At 51.2% G+C, this 17,686-nt stretch overlaps 1 protein-coding gene across 1 annotated transcript in view; it reads right to left on the minus strand.

Annotated features, from left to right (window-relative positions):
• LAMA5 (laminin subunit alpha 5) overlaps positions 1–11,172 on the minus strand; it is a 75,595-nt gene extending 64,423 nt beyond the window's left edge. Inside the window, exons 1-2 of the mRNA XM_065754394.1 lie at positions 10,833–11,172; positions 5,713–5,865 (exon numbers count right to left, since the gene is read on the minus strand). Coding sequence (XP_065610466.1) covers positions 5,713–5,865; positions 10,833–11,117 — 438 coding nt within the window. The 5' untranslated portion in view covers positions 11,118–11,172. The remainder of the gene's footprint in view (positions 1–5,712; positions 5,866–10,832) is intronic.
• Positions 11,173–17,686: the final 6,514 nt, after the last annotated feature.

The raw sequence follows: 17,686 nt of genomic DNA on the forward strand, positions 1-17,686 counted from the left end.
GAAGCTGGTTAGGCAGATGCACACTTAGTAGTGACTTCCATGCCAGCTCAGTGGGGTCCCAGAAAGCTTTCCTAGGAAGCAGCAACTGCTGGGACATCATTGCACTCCACATCAAAAACAGTGAAGCTCTGCTTCCACTGGGTACCCTGACCTTCACAAACCACATCCGTCTGAAGCAGAAAAACACAGCTCTCCAGTAATCAGAGGATGACCTAGATGGCCCCAGTCTGTTTTAACTTGCTGGGTGCAATCACATACAGGCCAGACAAAGCCAAGCTCAGAGCACACTCACACCCGACCCAAGGCACACACTTGTTTACCAGCCCAGCCAAGCAGGCACTTTCCAGAAGAACAGCAAGAAATTACAAGACTTGCCTTCCAGCTATTCATTACAAAGCAAAGCCTCGCATATGCCAGCTCACAGCTTGCCTGACCTCTCCCCAGCTCGCCTGGAGGCTTTCTCCTAATCTCTAAGGAATCCCAGGGAGTGGGGCAGGAGCAGCCAGCCCAGCCAAGAGAGGAACACGAACCACCTCCTTTCTCATCACAAAGAAATTAAAAATAAGCAACAATACCTAGGGAGAAATTACACTGGAAGTCTCGCATGAGTTTCTTTTCTTCAGAAACAGTAATTATCTTTTCATCAGTTGTTACCTGGAGCTGTTCTAAGGGAGTAGGCTGAAGCTTGATTTTAACACCTGAGCTCCCCATAGCTGGTTCAGGTCTGGGCAGAGCCGCGGGAAGATAAAGCAGTAGAAAGACAAGGGCCATTCGAGCAAGATGTAAAGGACAGGCAGAAATAGCCTCCTTGGAGAGCACAAAAGGTGCAGTGTTGCTGAGTGATGTGCTCTGAGCCTCCTGCCCCACCAGCAGCCCAGCACACATGCCAGACACAGCAGTTTTTGGGAAAGCCAAATAGTCCAAGTGAAATACCAACCACTCAGATTTGAAGAAGTGATTTTTAGCAGTACTGCTTCACGACAGAAGTAAACGTAACACAGAATTCCAGCTCATGCCACCCATGATTTACCTCAGTGATATTCTGCACATCTGCTCCCCTACAGCTACAGCAGTAACAAAGATGAAAAAAAACTGATCTCAGCCTTGGCTGCTCTGGATCCTGGAAACGGGAACTTGGCACGGGTGTTGGATGGGGAGAGGATGGGCTTGCTCTTGCTGCTGGAGCAGACAGACCCCCACCTGGTTACAGAAGAGCACTCCCCACTCACCTGAGCAACGCTCACACAGCTGCTGGAGCCAGGAATCCTGTGGGAGCTGGCAGAAAGCACAGGAAGGTTGGGAAGGGCCAAGAAAAGGCAAAAAATAAAAATAAAAAGCTGCTGGGTCTGGGTCAGGGAACTGGAACTCTGAAAAAAGTCTTCAGAAGTGAAGTTATTTCAAACAATAAAGGGGGAAATACAACAGAAGAAGAACGATGCGGGTGGGCTCAGTGCCAGCCCCGGCGCTGCGTGCTCTCTCACACTCGCACCTTCCCAGCTTTCCCCAGGGAAGCATCACAAACACGTGCCCCGCTTCCACTTGGTGCTCATGTGGAAACACAGCAGCGCTCAGCAGGCTGCTAAGTAAAGGGAGGCCAGGAGCCAGCCCAGGCAGGAGCTGCAGTTTTGAAGCCCATAAGCAGACAGATCTCAATCTCCTTGTGGAGGAGATCAGGCAACAGGAGAAGATACTTGCTTCAGCTGTTGAAAGCAAGAAGGATTTCTGCTCAACCTGCTTAATATGCTTTATTTTTAATACTGCTTTTGCTCCAAGAGATGAAGAAAAAAAGAAAAAAAAGACCTTTGTTTGAGATGTAATGCCCCAGACCCTTATTTAAGGTGCTAAACTTCCCTATAAACATCACTAAGCCCTCCTACCCCTTTCCCACAGCAGTACCCCAACACAATGAAGAACTGGGAGCCCTTACAGTCAATTGTTGTTGGCTGTTTTTAAAGAAAAATGTACAAAAATCCTCAGATATCACCCCATTTTCACAATACTTTCTGATATGCACGTGCCAGGCAGGCATGGCAGCACATGGCCTGGGACAAAAGGAAGCTGTGCATTTGCTAGAGGTTCGTGCAGACAACAGGAATGCAGAATATATCCCCACCAAGGGGAAGGAAGGGGGGAGATTCATGTTAAGTTCCCCTCTGAGCATAGCAAGGGACAGGATGCCCTGGAGGGAAACAGGCATCAGTGGTATCAGCCAGTGGCAATAAGAAACCTCGCAGCAACTGAAACAAAGGTGCAAAAGGAAGAAGGTAAGAGAACAGAGGTTTATGCAGTTTTTAAGCTGAAAATCCTCCTCTGAGGGTCACCATCCCACCCCAGGCTTAGGAAAGGCTCCATACTAGAATAACCATGAGCTCACTCCTGAGATTTAACAAGTTTCCTCATCAAGAAGCCCTGAATTAACTCAGCCAGGTAATAAACATGAGATTCATCTCCGTGCTGAAGACTTTTGCTGGGGACCGGTAGGACAGCTCAGTCCTTTGGCCTGCAGGGCTTTCCTCCAGCTGCTGTCCCAGAGGCAGCCTGGAGCAGCTTCCCTTCCTTATTTGCTTAAACAGAACAGCAGTGGCAAAACCGAAACTGAAGAGGTGATTTCAGAGTGCTGTGACGTGCCAGGTGCTGTGCTCTCATTCAGCAGTGCTCCTTCAGTATCAGGCCAAGTAGCATTTTTCACCCAGTCCAGGACTTAACATTCATTAACCAGACACCAGGCCTTCCTTGATTTCAGGCATTCCTTGCTGGCAAGCAGGGCCCTGCCAGAAGCTTACCCCTTACACAGAGGATTTCAGACATAAATCTTGTTCCTGACTAAAACAAGCGTTAAATAGCTCGAGGCGTGTAAATCAAAACTCCCTGCAAAGCTTCAGTGTGAGGCTCTGCTGTTCTCCAGTGTCAGCGGGCTCTGGGGATGGGGGATGCGCTGCCATCACCGTCTCACAGCAGTAATTAACCTCCAGCAAGCACTGGCACGAAGCTCCTGCTCTCACACGACCACAAGCATTCCTCTCCCCAGAGTTTACCATAAAGCACCAGCTATCCATAAACATCTCAGGGAAGGGCTGGCCTGGGTTCACCTTCACGCAAGGAAGATGTCAGCCCTGGCAGGACGCCAGCCATTCATGGCTCTGCGAGCCTCCCGATTTCTGTCAGCTCTGACTCAAGCGACCTACTTGGGGAAAAAGAAGTTTCCATCACACCCTTTCCTCCCCTCCACCCACTGCAGGATCACAGGGGACTATCTCCACAGTGGCCGTGAGTCATGGTCCCTCTGTGAGCACAGCAGTACCACAATGTACAATGGTGTTCTCCCTGAGCATGGCATCCTCCAATTGTTCCAGCCTGTAAAACCAGAACTGTGCCCCACTGTGGTGCTGCAGTGCTGAGTTTGGCAGCAGACAAACCCATGCAGTCACTCGACCCTTCATCCTAACCATATTAAAGCATTAAGCACGAGGTCATGATTAAATGCAAGAAAAAAAAAAGTATTCCCTATTAATGCTTCTTCCCCAGTAGCTCCTAAAACCCATTTCACTTTGCTCCTTGGAGCAGTTCGTGTTATTTCTGGTTCCCAGGACCAGGCCTGATGTGGGAACCCTCAGTAACTTCTTTTTCAGCTTTTCAACCTACAAAGGAAAAAAAAAAACACCCCTCCCTCCTCACCACAGCAGGCAGACACAGCACCAGCAGGAGCAATTCAGACCCCAACCCCTCTGCAGATAACCAGGCACAGCCTTCTCTCGCTGCAGCAGGAGCTCTGATCTTATTTTAACATCCCTGTGAGGACAGTGAACTCCCAGCCAGCAAAAGCAAAGCCCAACAGGGCCCCTCTCCCGCTTGCCACAGCCTTGCCAAATGCTGCAGAAACTTGATTCTGGACGGTAATTAAGCAGCTATGGCACAAGAGGGACAAAGAGCAGGGACACAGAAGGTTGGGGGCTGACACCATCCCCTCCCACCGTGCTCCATTGAAGCTCTATGCCACAGGCACTCACAATTCCCCAAAGGGATGAGGAAGTTTCCATAGCCGTCAGTTTCTTAAATTAAATCTTAACTGGTCCAAGAGCTCTCCAGATGGTAACGTGGAGCAAGGAGAGGACTTGTTTGCCAGACAAAAAAAAAGCCCTGCACTCAGACATGCCTGTGAGGGTGTTACCTGCACTGCTTCACAGGTATCCGAGGAATTTGCAAACCTGGCTGCCAGGCAGTCTGCTCCAGGACTCACCTTGCAGACCTTGCTGGGTCCCAAGAATTCCTCTTTTCCTCTCTTTTTCATCAGTCTCAACTTCAAGGAGAGGAAATCAGTGATTTAGTAGTATTTCATTGTGCTTCTGGTGCCTGACCCACCAAAACAAAGGAGGGAAAAGCAAAGGACTGACCCTCCTTGGGAATAGGAACAGGTTACTACAGTAATTATGTGCAAAATGGGCATACATTAAGAGAAAGCCACTGAACACAGGCTGATCCTTTAGGTTTGTGCTCCTGCTGCAACAATTGCTCATTCTGCAAAGGCAGGAGGGTCACTGAGCAAGCTGGAACCCCAGAGGAACTCCCCACCAAACGCAAGCTGTGTTACCAACCTCACAGGAGCAATGGGGCAACCCCATCTCAGGGTACAGCATGCAGGGACCGTAAGCACACCCTGCCAGCTAACAGGACTGGCACACTGTGTGCAGCCAGGGAAAGCTGTGCCCACCCAGCTCTTGTGTGACACACAGTGCCCCAGGCACCAGGGGACATTTGGTGCTGCTGTGTATAGCAAAGCTCCAGACAGCTGCAAATCTAGAGTCAGACCTCCGGCAGAGAATGATGACAAACAAGCTTTCAGTCCATTCAAGTGGGTGAGAGCTGCCTCCAAGGTCAGTGCAAAGCTTCAGTGCCTGACAAGACTTGAAATTACTGCAATCAGTGCAAGTTCCTATATTAAGGGGCACTCAGTCCCTGAGCAGTCACGTTACCCATCCCACAGCTGAACCATCCCCAGCAGCACAACTGCTGGGTCCATTTAATACAGTCACAGAATGTCCTGAGTTGGAAAGGACACAAGGATCACTGAGTTCAACTTCTGGCTCCAAACAAGATCACCCTAAAATCAGATTTGAACTACGGTTGTTATTCAAAGCACAGATCTGTATGTGACACTGCCTCTTCCTCCCCTCTTCCATATTGCTGTCTCCCTCCAGACTGCCCCTCAAACAGGACAGCCCTCAGGAAGGTGTCTGGGAAGTGGAAGGGGTGTCTATGTACCTACACTGCCTCTGGAGTAATGTCACAAAGCAGCAAGCAGCCCCCCATCCCTCAGCCCTTCACATCCCTCATCTGTGACTGCAGCTTCAGACAGGGACATCTTTCCTAAGGAAGGTCTGAGAGAATAACCTGCTTCCAGAGAAATGTTTCTGTGGCTGAATGGGAGCAGCAGAGAAGGGGCATGGGCTGGCAGCCATCGGGACATCACAACATTAATTCCCTCCGACTCAGAGACCAAGCACCCACTGCCATTCTTTGTCTTTTAGGGAAATATCTTCAGCGTGGACTTTCTGTTTCCAAATAACTTCACAGTTCTAACAGAGCCTGCTGCCCTGGGTTAGATAAGGTTTCATCTCACCCTTCCAGTAAAGGCCACTGATGAACCTGAGAAGAATGGAAGGACAGATCCTCACCAGCATAGCACAGCCTATGACAGAGAAAGACTTGGGTTACCTGTCCAAGGTCCAGAGTGACGTTGACCTGGTTGAACTCCAGCCCCCGGGAGAGTGGGGGGCTCTGCCACCAGCGCTCTGTCCCATCGATGGCGTTTGTTATGGGGTGTGCCTTGTTGCTGTTTGCTGAGGAGCAGATATCACAGTACTGGCCCTGTGGGAAAGCAGAGGGAAAAAACAAACCCGAAACCTTTAACTATGGTCAGGAGAGCATGACACAAAGCAGACAGGTACCAGAACAGTTCAGAATACAGTGTAAATCAATATATAAAGCAATGCACCAATTTAGAGCAAAGACTGAAAAATGAACATAAGGATGCTCTGAAAACCCGCAATAACCCAGTGTGAAGTTTGAGTGCTCTGAATAAGTACCCCTTCTGTATTTCACACATGCACTGTGCATTGGCAGCCTGAGCTCCAGCACCACAGGGGCTGCTGTGCTGAACTGCCACTCACAGCCCTGCCAACACCCAGAGATCCCGACCTGCACCATTCAGTCACTGCTGTGGACCAGGCTGCCAGTTCTTCTGCCCAGCTCCGTGCAATCTGCTGCTTGTCAGTCTACTCATTTCACAAGCATAGTCCTTTCAGCTCCATTTTCAAGCTTAACAGTGTGGCAGCCAAGACCCTCACACTGGCAATGCTGCAATGCAAAGCCAGAAGGGGACATCCCCTGCTGTCAGCTGGCCAAGGACCTGACTGCCATTGCACTCATGGAGCTTTTTGTCTTGCTCTGGCGGTGTGGTGGCTGTCAGACCCCTGGACTCATTGCCAGGAACAAAAAAAACCCAAAAAAACAACAAAACAACAGCTCCACAACCTGAGCGGTATCAGACAAAGCCCCGAGCTGCTCAGGGCAGTTTTTTTCCTATTGAATGGGCAAATGAATCTGACTCACTCTTAAGGAGCCCTGCAAAGGCAGCCTTGTAAATCAGAGTTATTTGATTTGTGGAGCATCTCTCCTGTAGCTCAGATTGCTGCTACAGATGGCCTGGAAAGGAACTGTTGCAGGCAGTCTTCCTTTAAAAGGTGCAGCTATTCCCAGGCATGCAAGCTGCCTCTCCCAGCTGCTGCCCACTTTAATATTACACCCAGTACATGTCCTCAAGACAGGCAGGCTCCTTCCTGCCTGCTCCATCCACACCCCTGCAAGGGCTGAGGCAAGGCAGAGCCACAGGGATGTGATCCTCCAGCTGCCCCAACCTCTGCAGGAATTACTTTGCAAAGGAAACGGAGAATTCCCCACATTCTTCCCCACAGTCATGTTATTTGCAGACAATTATGCAACGCAAATTGTGTCAATAAGCATGCCTTTTAATTAATTCCTCTGGAAACATGAAAATAGCAAGTGGGGAATTGCCAGGCCAAAGAATGGGGCAGCTGGAAGCATGCAGGCAGCTCTGATGCACAGTGGGGAGCTCTGCTGCAGAGGGCAGGACACAGGGAAGGAGGAGGGAGCACAGACCAGATAAAACTGACCCACTCCAAAGCACAAACCTTTAAGGGGAACCGGTGCAACAGGTTGTGTGGAAATGTCTACTTCACAGGAAGGTGAGGGGGAGAAGCAAGGCAAGGTTACAAAACGGGGATAAATAAAAAAATGTTTTCACACTTTAAATTCTTGCCACAGATGTGAAAGCCATTTTGAACCCAAAGTTCACATGGACAGGTGACAGCCAACTCCGGTTTAGCAAGAGGGGACCAAAAATTAGGATCAGCTGCTGCACATTTGTAATGCTGATGTTATCCCTCCCCATGCTGGGCAGCCTGCAGGGTAAGCTGCCTGTGGGTAACACGTCAGCAGCTGAGCCAGGTTTGCTGGTAAAAGCATCCCTGGCCCCTCTGCTGCACCACTTACTCATTAGTTACTTTGTTAGAGCCAGACCTAATCCTCATGCAGATCATTTATAGCTATTTGTACTTTAAAGCAGCTCCTGCTCAGCATGCCAGGTCTCTAGGGGGAGAAGAGAGGACATCAGCAGAGGATTTTAATTAAAAAGCAATTGTGAGCTGCAGGCTCAGGAGAGGCAGCAGGCTCCTGGAGCAGGATGGGCACAGATTTCACCAAGGTACGTGAGGGAATGAGCTCCAGCAATGCAAGGAGGCTGCAAGGCAGCTCAGAGCATAAACGCTCCACTATCAGAGCAAACTGCAAATGGAGGGAGATAAGGAGGGACATGTGAAAAAAGGGCAGCTTCCAGAGCACTGCAAAGCCTGATCCCATTCTCCTCACATCAATAGAAGCTATTTCCCTCTGCACAAAGGCTGCCTGGTGCCCTGCTGGCACTGCTCGCCCCCAGAAGAGTGAAGGGATTTGTACTGGGGTACAGCCCTGCCTTGCCACAGCCTCATCCCAAAGCCACAGTGATGTGATCACAGGGCTGCTGGGCAGGGACATAGGGCAAAAAATGGGAAGCAGGAGGTGGTATTCCAGATAAAAGTGTATGTTCAGAAGCTGCTCCCAGGGCTATCCGAGGCCAAGCAACACAGCTCACACAGGCAGGCAGGCACTATTTCATGACATCTCTTCTGTAGGTAATTACCCTGCAGTTAGACCAAACTGCTCCAGTCCGTTCATACACAAGCATAGAGGAGACTCAAAGAGGTTTCACAGCAGCCAGCACCAAACCTGCAGAGACCCCTGGGCTGAGCCATCTCCCTCTGCTATGCAGGGGATGTGCAGACATGGGGTCAGACAACCACAGCCCATGGGTGAGCACAGCATGGCAGGAGCACTGCCACCAGGAACCACCTGAGTACTGAGCAGGTCCAGACCTCAGCTGTTGTAACACCTGGACAGGACCTCCTGTAAGCACTGTGCTCTCAGGCAGGTGCAGCTCCGTGCTGCAATTCAAGAAGCAAAAGAGGGTTTGGGATGAGTTGCAGAGGAAGGCAGAAGCACTGATTAAAATCAGCAAGTTTTTTTAATGTTAAGGTATGCAATTGCCTCAATTAATGCTAGTAACTTCCCTTATTGTTGTGCTACTAATCTGAAACCAAGCCACCATCCATAAACCTCATTTGCTGGGAGCAGCACCCCTGCAGCACTACCCCTGCCCTGGAACAGACAGCTCACAGGCACCCTCACTAAAGCTCCATGGGGAAAACAAACCTATAATATCTCCCTTTTGTCTTATCTTCAATAGATCAGTCAAAGGCACTCTGCATTAAGGTGGGACTGCTCGTGCTGATTGGTGAACAGGATGAGAGGAGCAAAGCACCATGCAGTCCCTCTCAGCACACCTCAGCAGCACTCTGCATCACATCCTTACAGCCTGAAAAGCCTCCCGCAGCTAGAGCTGCTGTCTTCTGCCAAAAAGTCCTGAATAAAGCAAAGGAATCTCCTTGAAAAGGTTCAGAGCCTTCCCACAAGCTGTGCCAAAAACACTGCAAACCTCTTCAGGGCACCATTATTTTAGAAAGCTTAATGATTATTGACATTTTTTAGAATATTAGGCTTTAAAGTCAATAAAAACTCTTTCCTGAAAGTGTACTACCATGCCAAGTGACAACAGGCAGAACACAGGATGGACTGAGCCCACTGATGGTTGTACTACTACTACACTGGGTCCACAATCAAGCAAACATCTCTTCTCCACAGTAGGGGACAGAAGTCCCTCGGGGTATTCCAGGAGGCATTCTTCCTGCTGGAAAGTCCATTTTCATCACAACCACACCATGCCCAGATGGCAGAGCAGGCAAGTGGGTAAGGGACGGGACCAGTGGGACAAGCAAGCACCAAGGACATGCAGATAGAGCTCGTTACTCATTACATTACTCAGCCTGCCTAAACAAAGCATTTCTCTCCCACTCTCTTATTGCTTTGGTCATAGAGGGGTGCCAAGCTCCGACCTCTGCTCCAGCTGCCTGCTTCCTCCCCTCCCTAGGTTCTGCCTGCAGTCACAGAAAGCCACCACAAAGGGATTTTTCTAAAACCCTCAGCTCACCAAAGCTCCAGCCTGGGGAGCAGCATCGGAGGGACCCATGCAAAGCTGCACTGGGGACAGAAGAAGTGAGCAGCACAAACCTGTGGTCAGTGTCCCAGTGGGCATAGAGGGGGAAGGCAGGAGGATGTGACACCCCCAGGGTACCAGGGATGAGTTGCACTCGAGAAACTGCAGCCTCCGGGTAGCACAGCCCACGTGCAGTATCCCAGCCTCAGTATCCATCCCCAGTGCCACACTGGGCTGCTAACCTGGTGCTGACCTGGCTGCAGCACAGGTGGACAGCAACAAAGCAATAAATGCAGACCCGCATCTACCAAGTTTACCTTATTATCCTCCCAGTTTTGCTTGGCACGTTATTCACTTTTCTTTATTGCACAGCTGCACATTCTTTACCTTTCCTTCTTTCCAGTATGAAAACTCACGTGCTTAACATACAGGGACCAAAGTGAAATAATTGTTCCTACTGTCTCCCCATAGGGCTCAAGCTGCACCATTTTACAGCATGGCAGAATGAAACACTTTAAAAAGCAGCAAAGCTCAGAGGAGACTATGCCAGCGTTTGCCTCCCAGTAACATCTTCAACAATTTCTATGACAAACTGGGAAAAATCCTGCATTGTAGACGCAGCAGCCAGAAAATTCCTAGCAGAGCACTGACTCGGGAGAATGCAGCCAGAACGAGAAAAACGCTTCAAAAGCTCATCCCACGACAAAGGCAGCTCCAACAAAAGGCCAAGAAAGGCTCTGGGTGAGGAGCCGGCAGATCTCCGTCGCTCTTCATCATCACATTGTGCCGCTCCACTGCAACAGGTGCCGGGCACTGGGAGCCCCGCAGCAACAAGCAGCCCAGCAGGGCCGGTGGCTGCGCTGCACGGGGGGGCTCAGCAGCTCAGCCGACCCCAGGGAACAGAGCTCAGACCCACGAGGTCAACCCACGCGCGCCCCAGCGACCCTCGGGCACACAGAGGGGGCCGCGGAGCCGCCTCGCCCGGCATCGCACCAACGCGAAGCGCTGAGTCCTTCGTAAATAACGCCATGGGAACGCGGCGAGCCGCGCTTCGCGTGCACAGCACCCAGCGAGCTCAGCAGCGGAGAGCACGAGCGCGGCACAGAGCCGGCCCTGAGGGGATGCCTGGAGGACCCCCGCCCCGACCAGCCCCAGCCTCGGCCCCTACCTGGATGGTCTGGTTGGGGTCCCCCCCCGCCAGCGGCCCCCCCACCAGCTTGCAGTACAGATCCTCCACGGCGCGGCGGCTGCCGGCTGCCCCCGCCGCTTCCTCGCCGCAGGTGGCGGAGGCGGAGATGCGGGTGCCCTCGGCCAGGTTGAAGTAGGGCGGGTGGAGGCTGTGCCCGTTCACGTCGCCGGGGAAGGAGGCGGGGGGGCGGGCGGCGAGCAGCCCCGCTCCGAGTCCCAACAACAGCGCCAAGAGCCGCAGCCCCCGCTCCGCAGCCCTCGCCATCTTCCCCGAGCCGGCCTCGCAGCGGGGCCCGGCAGCTCCGCGTCTCCCCGCTCCCGTCCCGTAAGCGCACTGCGTTCCGCGCCGCCGCTCCGCGCTACTTCAGCCCCAGCGGCGGGGAGGGGCCGCCCGCACCGCCCCGCGCCCGCACCGCCCCCGGGGGCCCCGGTCCCGTCCGTCCCCCCCCTCCCCAAACACGGAGCCGGCCTCGCCCTGCGAGCCGCCCCGAGCTGCGAGGAGGAGAGGCTAAATGGGGTGAAGGGATTTTCTTTTTTTTTCTATTTTTTTTTTCTCTAAGAGAAGGGAAAAAAAAAAGATGAAGAAGAATGAAAGGGACGGGATCTTCACGGAAACAACGTGTCTATTGTAGCCGCCCTGCTCCTGCTCGCCGGTGTTGTAGTGCATTAATAAACTCCATTAACCAATAGATTGGTTTATCTCCAGGAAAAGCTCTATTACTAATTAACAAAACGTTAAAAGCCCCCCACTCCCACCCCCCAGTCCCATTCACTCTCCTCGAGGTTTGCTGTTTGTTTAGTTTGGACAGTGAAAAATTGCCCTTCTTTGATTCTGTGATTCTTTGCTCTGTCTTCTCAGCTAAAGGGGAAAGGAGCACCGATGGCCCACCCTTCCCCATCACCCTGCTGCCGGCGTCCCTCGTGTCCCCACGGCTCACAAGATCAGGAGCACTGCCAGCAGCACCTCCTATACTGCAGCCCGCATCCAGCTGTGCCAGCTGTGCCACCATGGCACGTGGTGGCCCCGGTGTCATACCGTGGTGTGAGGCACAGAGCACAGCCAAAGCCACTAGGGCAGGAAAGCCCCCACGGGCATCCAGGCGCCTTTAACCCCTTCCTGCCCTGTCTCTGGAGATTTTTCCCGTTTATCTACTTCATGCAAGGTCTTAATGTGCAGCCAATAAATACTTAAAAGGCATAACAGAACCCTTGGCAATAAATTCTTTTAGAAAGCACGAGCAGTCTCTGCCCTTTAAAGTGCACGTTGCAACGGGCAGCTTGCTCTAGGGAAAGCGGAGCGGCCGCCTCTGAGCACAGTAATCGTTAACCAACACGGTTATGTGCAGGAAACCAGTGCTTGACAGAGCTGGAGTTAAACTTCCTTCAACTTTATCAAATGCCAGATTAATTAGCTGCTTATACCCCATGGCATCTGTGAAAACACCAGAAGAGTTAACCAGGAAAGCAAGGCACGGATTAGGGAAATCACTTTCTCCCTCCCCCACGAGAGAGTTTCAAAGCAAAACACTGGGACCGCTCTAATATCCGTAATCCCTCTAGTGGTAACGCTGTGGCACGTAATTAATCACCCTTCCAAAATGCAATTAAGGAAAGTGAACCGTCCATCCAGAGTGAGATCACGGCGAGCTCGTGGGCTTTGTGGCACGGATTCAGCCACAGGAGCAGAACCAAGGGCTGCTGGGCAGCAGAGGGCTGACAGTGCACTGGGGCTGCAGTGTGGCACGGATGCTCCTGTGCTGGGCTCTGTGGAGCTGCTACCCACAGTAACTCGCTCAGACTGGAGGTGCTGAAGCAGAAATGACTTTTCCATTCCAATCCAGCCCACTACCACGAAATGTAGAAGGAAAGGGGACAATCCAGCCTCTGACAATCCTGCTCAGACACACTCTGAGAACACTGCCGCAGCCATTGCAGCATCCAAGCTCTGCTGAAGTCTTTATTTTTGCCTCCCTACAGATTGCAGGACCACGAGGAGCTTGCCAGAAGCCTCCATTGGAAAGACAGCAAGCTCTTTCTCCCTGAATCTTACCTCAATTAGGGAACCCAGCTCCTAAGCCTGAGCAAGGATTCAGCAAATTACATCCAACACATTTCCCATACCCACATCCCCTCTTAACCTGTGGCAGAAATGCAGAGAAGCATGCCACAAAGTGGAAGCCTGCTGAGTAATTGAGTGGTAATAACAAGAAATTACCCAGCTTTATATTGTTATTATGTAGAGAAGTGAAATAAGATGCTCTTTGCTCTGGGAAGAACAACGTACTTCCAATGGAAGAAGAGCTGTGCCTTACTTGTGGTGTTTCCCAGCAAGGTATCTCTGCATTCAGAGCTGTCAGTGTCTGAGCCAAGAGAAATAGCAGAGCATATGGTTTCTGCACCATGCATGAGCTGGGGTCAGGGACTCGTTATCTTAAGGAAGATTTAATTACTTTTCTGCTGCTCTGCTGCAAGCAGTGTGAAGGAATGTGTTTCCTCTGTGCTGACCTAAGAGCACTGCACCAAGATCACCATTTCGACACACATGTCCTGACACGGGGCAGGACACGAGAGCAGCTACTGGGTGCTCAGAATTAATCCCACCTGAGCTGGAATGGAACCAACACAAGCTGCAGGAACAAGCAACAGCCTTCATCTCCATTATAATTGTACACGCTTTGCAGGCTGTGCCTGAGAGGACTGCAAGATAATAGAAAGCAAAGCAAAACCACGTTTAGGTCTCCTGTGTCCTGGTGAGGTTTGCACTGAGAGCAGCTCCTGCTGCTCGCACGGACCCCACGCACACACAGACAGCTCTGCAAACAGCACGGAGACTCAGAGTACATCTCCCTGTTTGTGCTTCACACTGACGGCTCAATCACAGCGGTGAACCCTCCTGCACATGGGGACGGGGCACTGTTTGCTTCTGCAGTGGGAAATGTCTGAAAAGTTCTCTGGAAGGCACGAGGGGTTTGCTCGGGGTCAGCACTGTGCTGCCAGAGCTGTGCACCCACTACAGCTGTCACCTCCAGTGCTCAGCAGCTTCAAGCACAGCTCTGCTTTCAGTTTTTGCTATGTTTTAAAAGGCATAAAGTTAAAAAGTCTTCAGACCAAAGCAGAACGATGCGGAGCTGCAGCATGGAGCAGCTCCAGGAAGGCAGCGTCCTCTGGATCTTCTCAGAACTAAACCACATCAGGCAAAACGGAGATCCCCAAATCCTACCAGCTCCAAGTAAGCATTAGCAAGAATAGGATTAGGAGACATCTGGAATTAATCACTATCTTTTTCCCTTTGTAAAATCACTTTCATCTATCTTGTCTGTATTCCCTTCACAGTGTACCCCATTTCACACCTGTTTAGATTTGGAGAAGTGTGCTCTGGCCCACGGCTGTGGGGTTTGCCGTGCCTGGGCTGCACTTTTTAGATACCAACAGCACAACTGCCTTCTGTCTGTAGGGACACTTCCACAAGAGATCACGCAGTCCCACGGCCCTGAGGGACGTGTTACTCTACACCAGAGGAGTCAGTTCATGTTCAGGTCAGCCTGTACCTCCCCTGACATAGGGTGGCTCCAAACCCTCCATAGCCAGAACAGGTGTTTCATTCATGCTGCTTGTCTACCTGGCAGGGGCCCAAACACTTTTTCTTTAACAGCCCGGGCACCGCGTTGCTCTGGAGAGCACTGAGCACACGCTGTCCCCTGGGCATGCCCCAAGCTCAATCTCCATCAGCAACATGTTTCTCTTTGCACAAATCAAATGTGAACACTGCCGCTTTTATGTTAATGGCATCATCACACTCAGGTGTACTCTGCAGCTCTCCCTGCAGCCCAAGGTCCATGGAGGGCCCCACGGTGTCAGCAGCGATCAGCTCAGCCAGCAGCACAGGAAGATCCTTCCAGGAGGACACAGAGCTGTGTCACACTGCAGCCACAGGGGGAGAGGGGGATGAGCGAACATACTCAGGATGGAAATGAGGGCAGTGCTGATGTGTGCACTCATGTGTGAGAGTGCAACAGGGAGCAGGCAGAGAGCACGCCCAGAGGTGGGATGCATCCAGCGCTGCTAACTGGAGCCTGGCTCCATCCCTGCTCAGGGAATAAGATTTGTCCTACTATGTCACTCCAGCACACCAGGAGTGCCTGGGAGTTCATTCTCCTGGGTTTGTTCCTGTACCCCATGGCTGTGTGCACATATTCTTTGGGTATGAGGTCGTGGCCGTGCCTTGCTGCCCAGCAGAAACACCGCATCACACCCCACTCTGCAAACTGTAGGTGGCGATCCCTAGAGGCAGGGATTTCAAGAACTCAGCACTGCTGATGCACACACAGTTTTTCACTGGAAAGGAAGGAGTGATTTATGGCAATAAGGATTGCTTGAGTGCAATCCATTGTGTTTCCCTTCCAGGGGTTTCTTTCCTTCTTGCCATTCTTGAGAGAGCTGCTGCTGGGATCACAGATAACCCTGAAAACAACAGGTCCCATAGTCAGCAGCTAATACTGCAGAAGGAAGAACTAATCTGGATCTGCAAAGCAAAGGCCCAGGGAATGCTCTGATCCCATTATTTCTCCCAAACCAGCACACTACAGGGAACACAGTGCTCGTGCAAACATACCTGCACCATGGGGAGACCTGAATTGTGCCTTAAATCCCCACTGGTACCAAGTTCTAGTACACAGACTTGATGAAGAGACTTTCTCTGCCATAGTGGATCACAGTATTGTCATTTTCCTATTAAGTCCCAATTCTTTAAGGAGAAATAATAGGTGATTAAAGCAAGTTAGGAACAAGCAACAGATCCTAGCAGCATTACAAGCACCAAGCTCACCCCACAAGGAGGAACCAAAGGAAGCAGCGACGCCACATTCTTGCTGTAAGGCTCTGCTATTTGTTGCTCCCCAGCAGCTTTTCTAATTGTGCTGCACGTGTTTTCCCAGATGAAATGAGAGCAGTGGGTCTCATAAACAGTGCCAGCTGCTAAAGAAGTTAGATGTAAAGTCTGAAGAAAGAAAAAAAAGTAAAAATGAAGGATTTCTACCCTCATGCCTTTCAAAGCAGTTTTTGAACGTGGGAAATAATATCATTCCCTGACCCCAGGAAGGGGAATGGCCCATGCCAGTGAGTGGCACTGGTGCAATGAGTTTGGTATGACACTGCAGGGTCTGAGAGTCATCTCAGTGCAGAAGGAGATGGGCTTATGCTGCATCTCCACTTATTTCAGAGTTGGAAAGAGGGAGATTGGTTACTGCACAAGACCTTCCATAGGAAGTGCTGGATGACAGAGCTCAGCTCCAGCTGCTCAGTGTGGGTTCTGCCCATAGGGAATGCTTTTTTTTCTTTCTTTTTTTTTTTTTTTTTTTTTTTTTTTGGGGGGGGGGGGTGGGTTTGGAGGGTGGGAGAGGAAGGAGGGATACACTCAGTCCAAGCACAATATTGACAATAAACTCTTCTCTCTGAGATTCCCACTCCTAATCCGTGGGACTTGGAGAGGGTGAAAGCATTGTGATGAAATATTAGCGAGAGTTGCCTTGGTAACTGCCCAGATGAAGCCCTCTTACATTCACTGAAGCCCTCCCAGCGTGACTAATACCTCCTGGGCTATAGTTACACTGCTCGGAGCACCCTGAATGCAGGATGGAGTCAGCAGAGCAAACATACTCCGGCCCCATTTATACACTTACGGCTTAATCTGATTATTTTGGAGCTTGACCGAGTGCAGGAGAAATTTGCAGGGCCGCCCTTTGCAGCCTCTTCTCTTTCATCTTGCTCCTTGCACTGATGTTTCCCATTCTGCATTCCCTGAGACAGAAACACCATCAGCCCAACAGCTGGGTGCAAACAGCCCTCATCTGTTAAAACGCATTTGGCAGCAAGATCCTCCCCCTGTTAACCTTATCAGTGAGCAGAACAGGTGAGGAATGTGGAGGGCCCTCGTGCAATGCAAAGCCAGGAGCATGGCACAGCCCTCATCAGCAGCATTTTAAGTTTTCAGCAACTAAAGCCACTGGTGTGAGAGAAAGCTGGCAGGCCTCTGGGATGTGGGGAAGGCACTGCAGAGAGTCCCCATGCCCTGAACGAGCCATCTCCTCCCTTTGCTGCCCAGGCTGCACCAGTGCCCTTCTTCTGGGTGCAATCTGAATTGCTCAGGTCCGTGTCCTTGGCCATGTAAAGCTTAAGGCATATGCAGAGTTTGTCTTTTGCTTGAGTGGGGACCTGCAAAGACTGCAGGTCTTTTTCTGCAGGACTCCCCTGAAGGGCAGGACCATACCAAACAGAGCGACAACAGCAGAGGACACCTAAGTGACCCTGTTGCAAACTGCAGCTGCCAGCAGTGGAGTGGTATCAGTGCTCCAGAAGTGGGCTCCCCCCTTGTGCAGACTCCCTCCATCCCAGATGTCCGCATAGCCCAAAGTTTTCCTGTTGCAGAGCTCCTTTCACTGCCAGAAGGGAGGGTTTATAGGTCCCAGAAGAAGGATTCTGTGCCTCAACCCTCAGTAATTGGTGCTTTGCTGCCAGGAGGATGAGTTTGGCAATTCACTTGCTTGGGTGAGATGGGGATGGAGAACATTGGGGTGCCAACTGGTGTTCCTTCTTCAGTAAATGGGGACAGGGAGTGGCTGCCCAAGCATCAGAGCTACAAGCTGAGGAGAGCTCAGCTTACACCTGTAGCTCCTACAAGGCAACCATTGGGCTGCACCCTATCACTGCTCCCAGATCGTTTGGTTCTCTCCACCTGCCCATGGGCTTCCATCTCTAAGCAGAGCATGAGCCACAGCTGTATCCTCTACAAGCACCAGACTCATATGAACCGGCTTCTAAGAGTCAGTTTAGAGGGGA

The sequence above is a fragment of the Cyrtonyx montezumae genome, unplaced genomic scaffold, assembly GCF_038088225.1.
Source record: "Cyrtonyx montezumae isolate F1298 unplaced genomic scaffold, pur_monq_1.0 scaffold_9, whole genome shotgun sequence".
NCBI classification, from domain to species: Eukaryota; Metazoa; Chordata; class Aves; order Galliformes; family Odontophoridae; genus Cyrtonyx; species Cyrtonyx montezumae.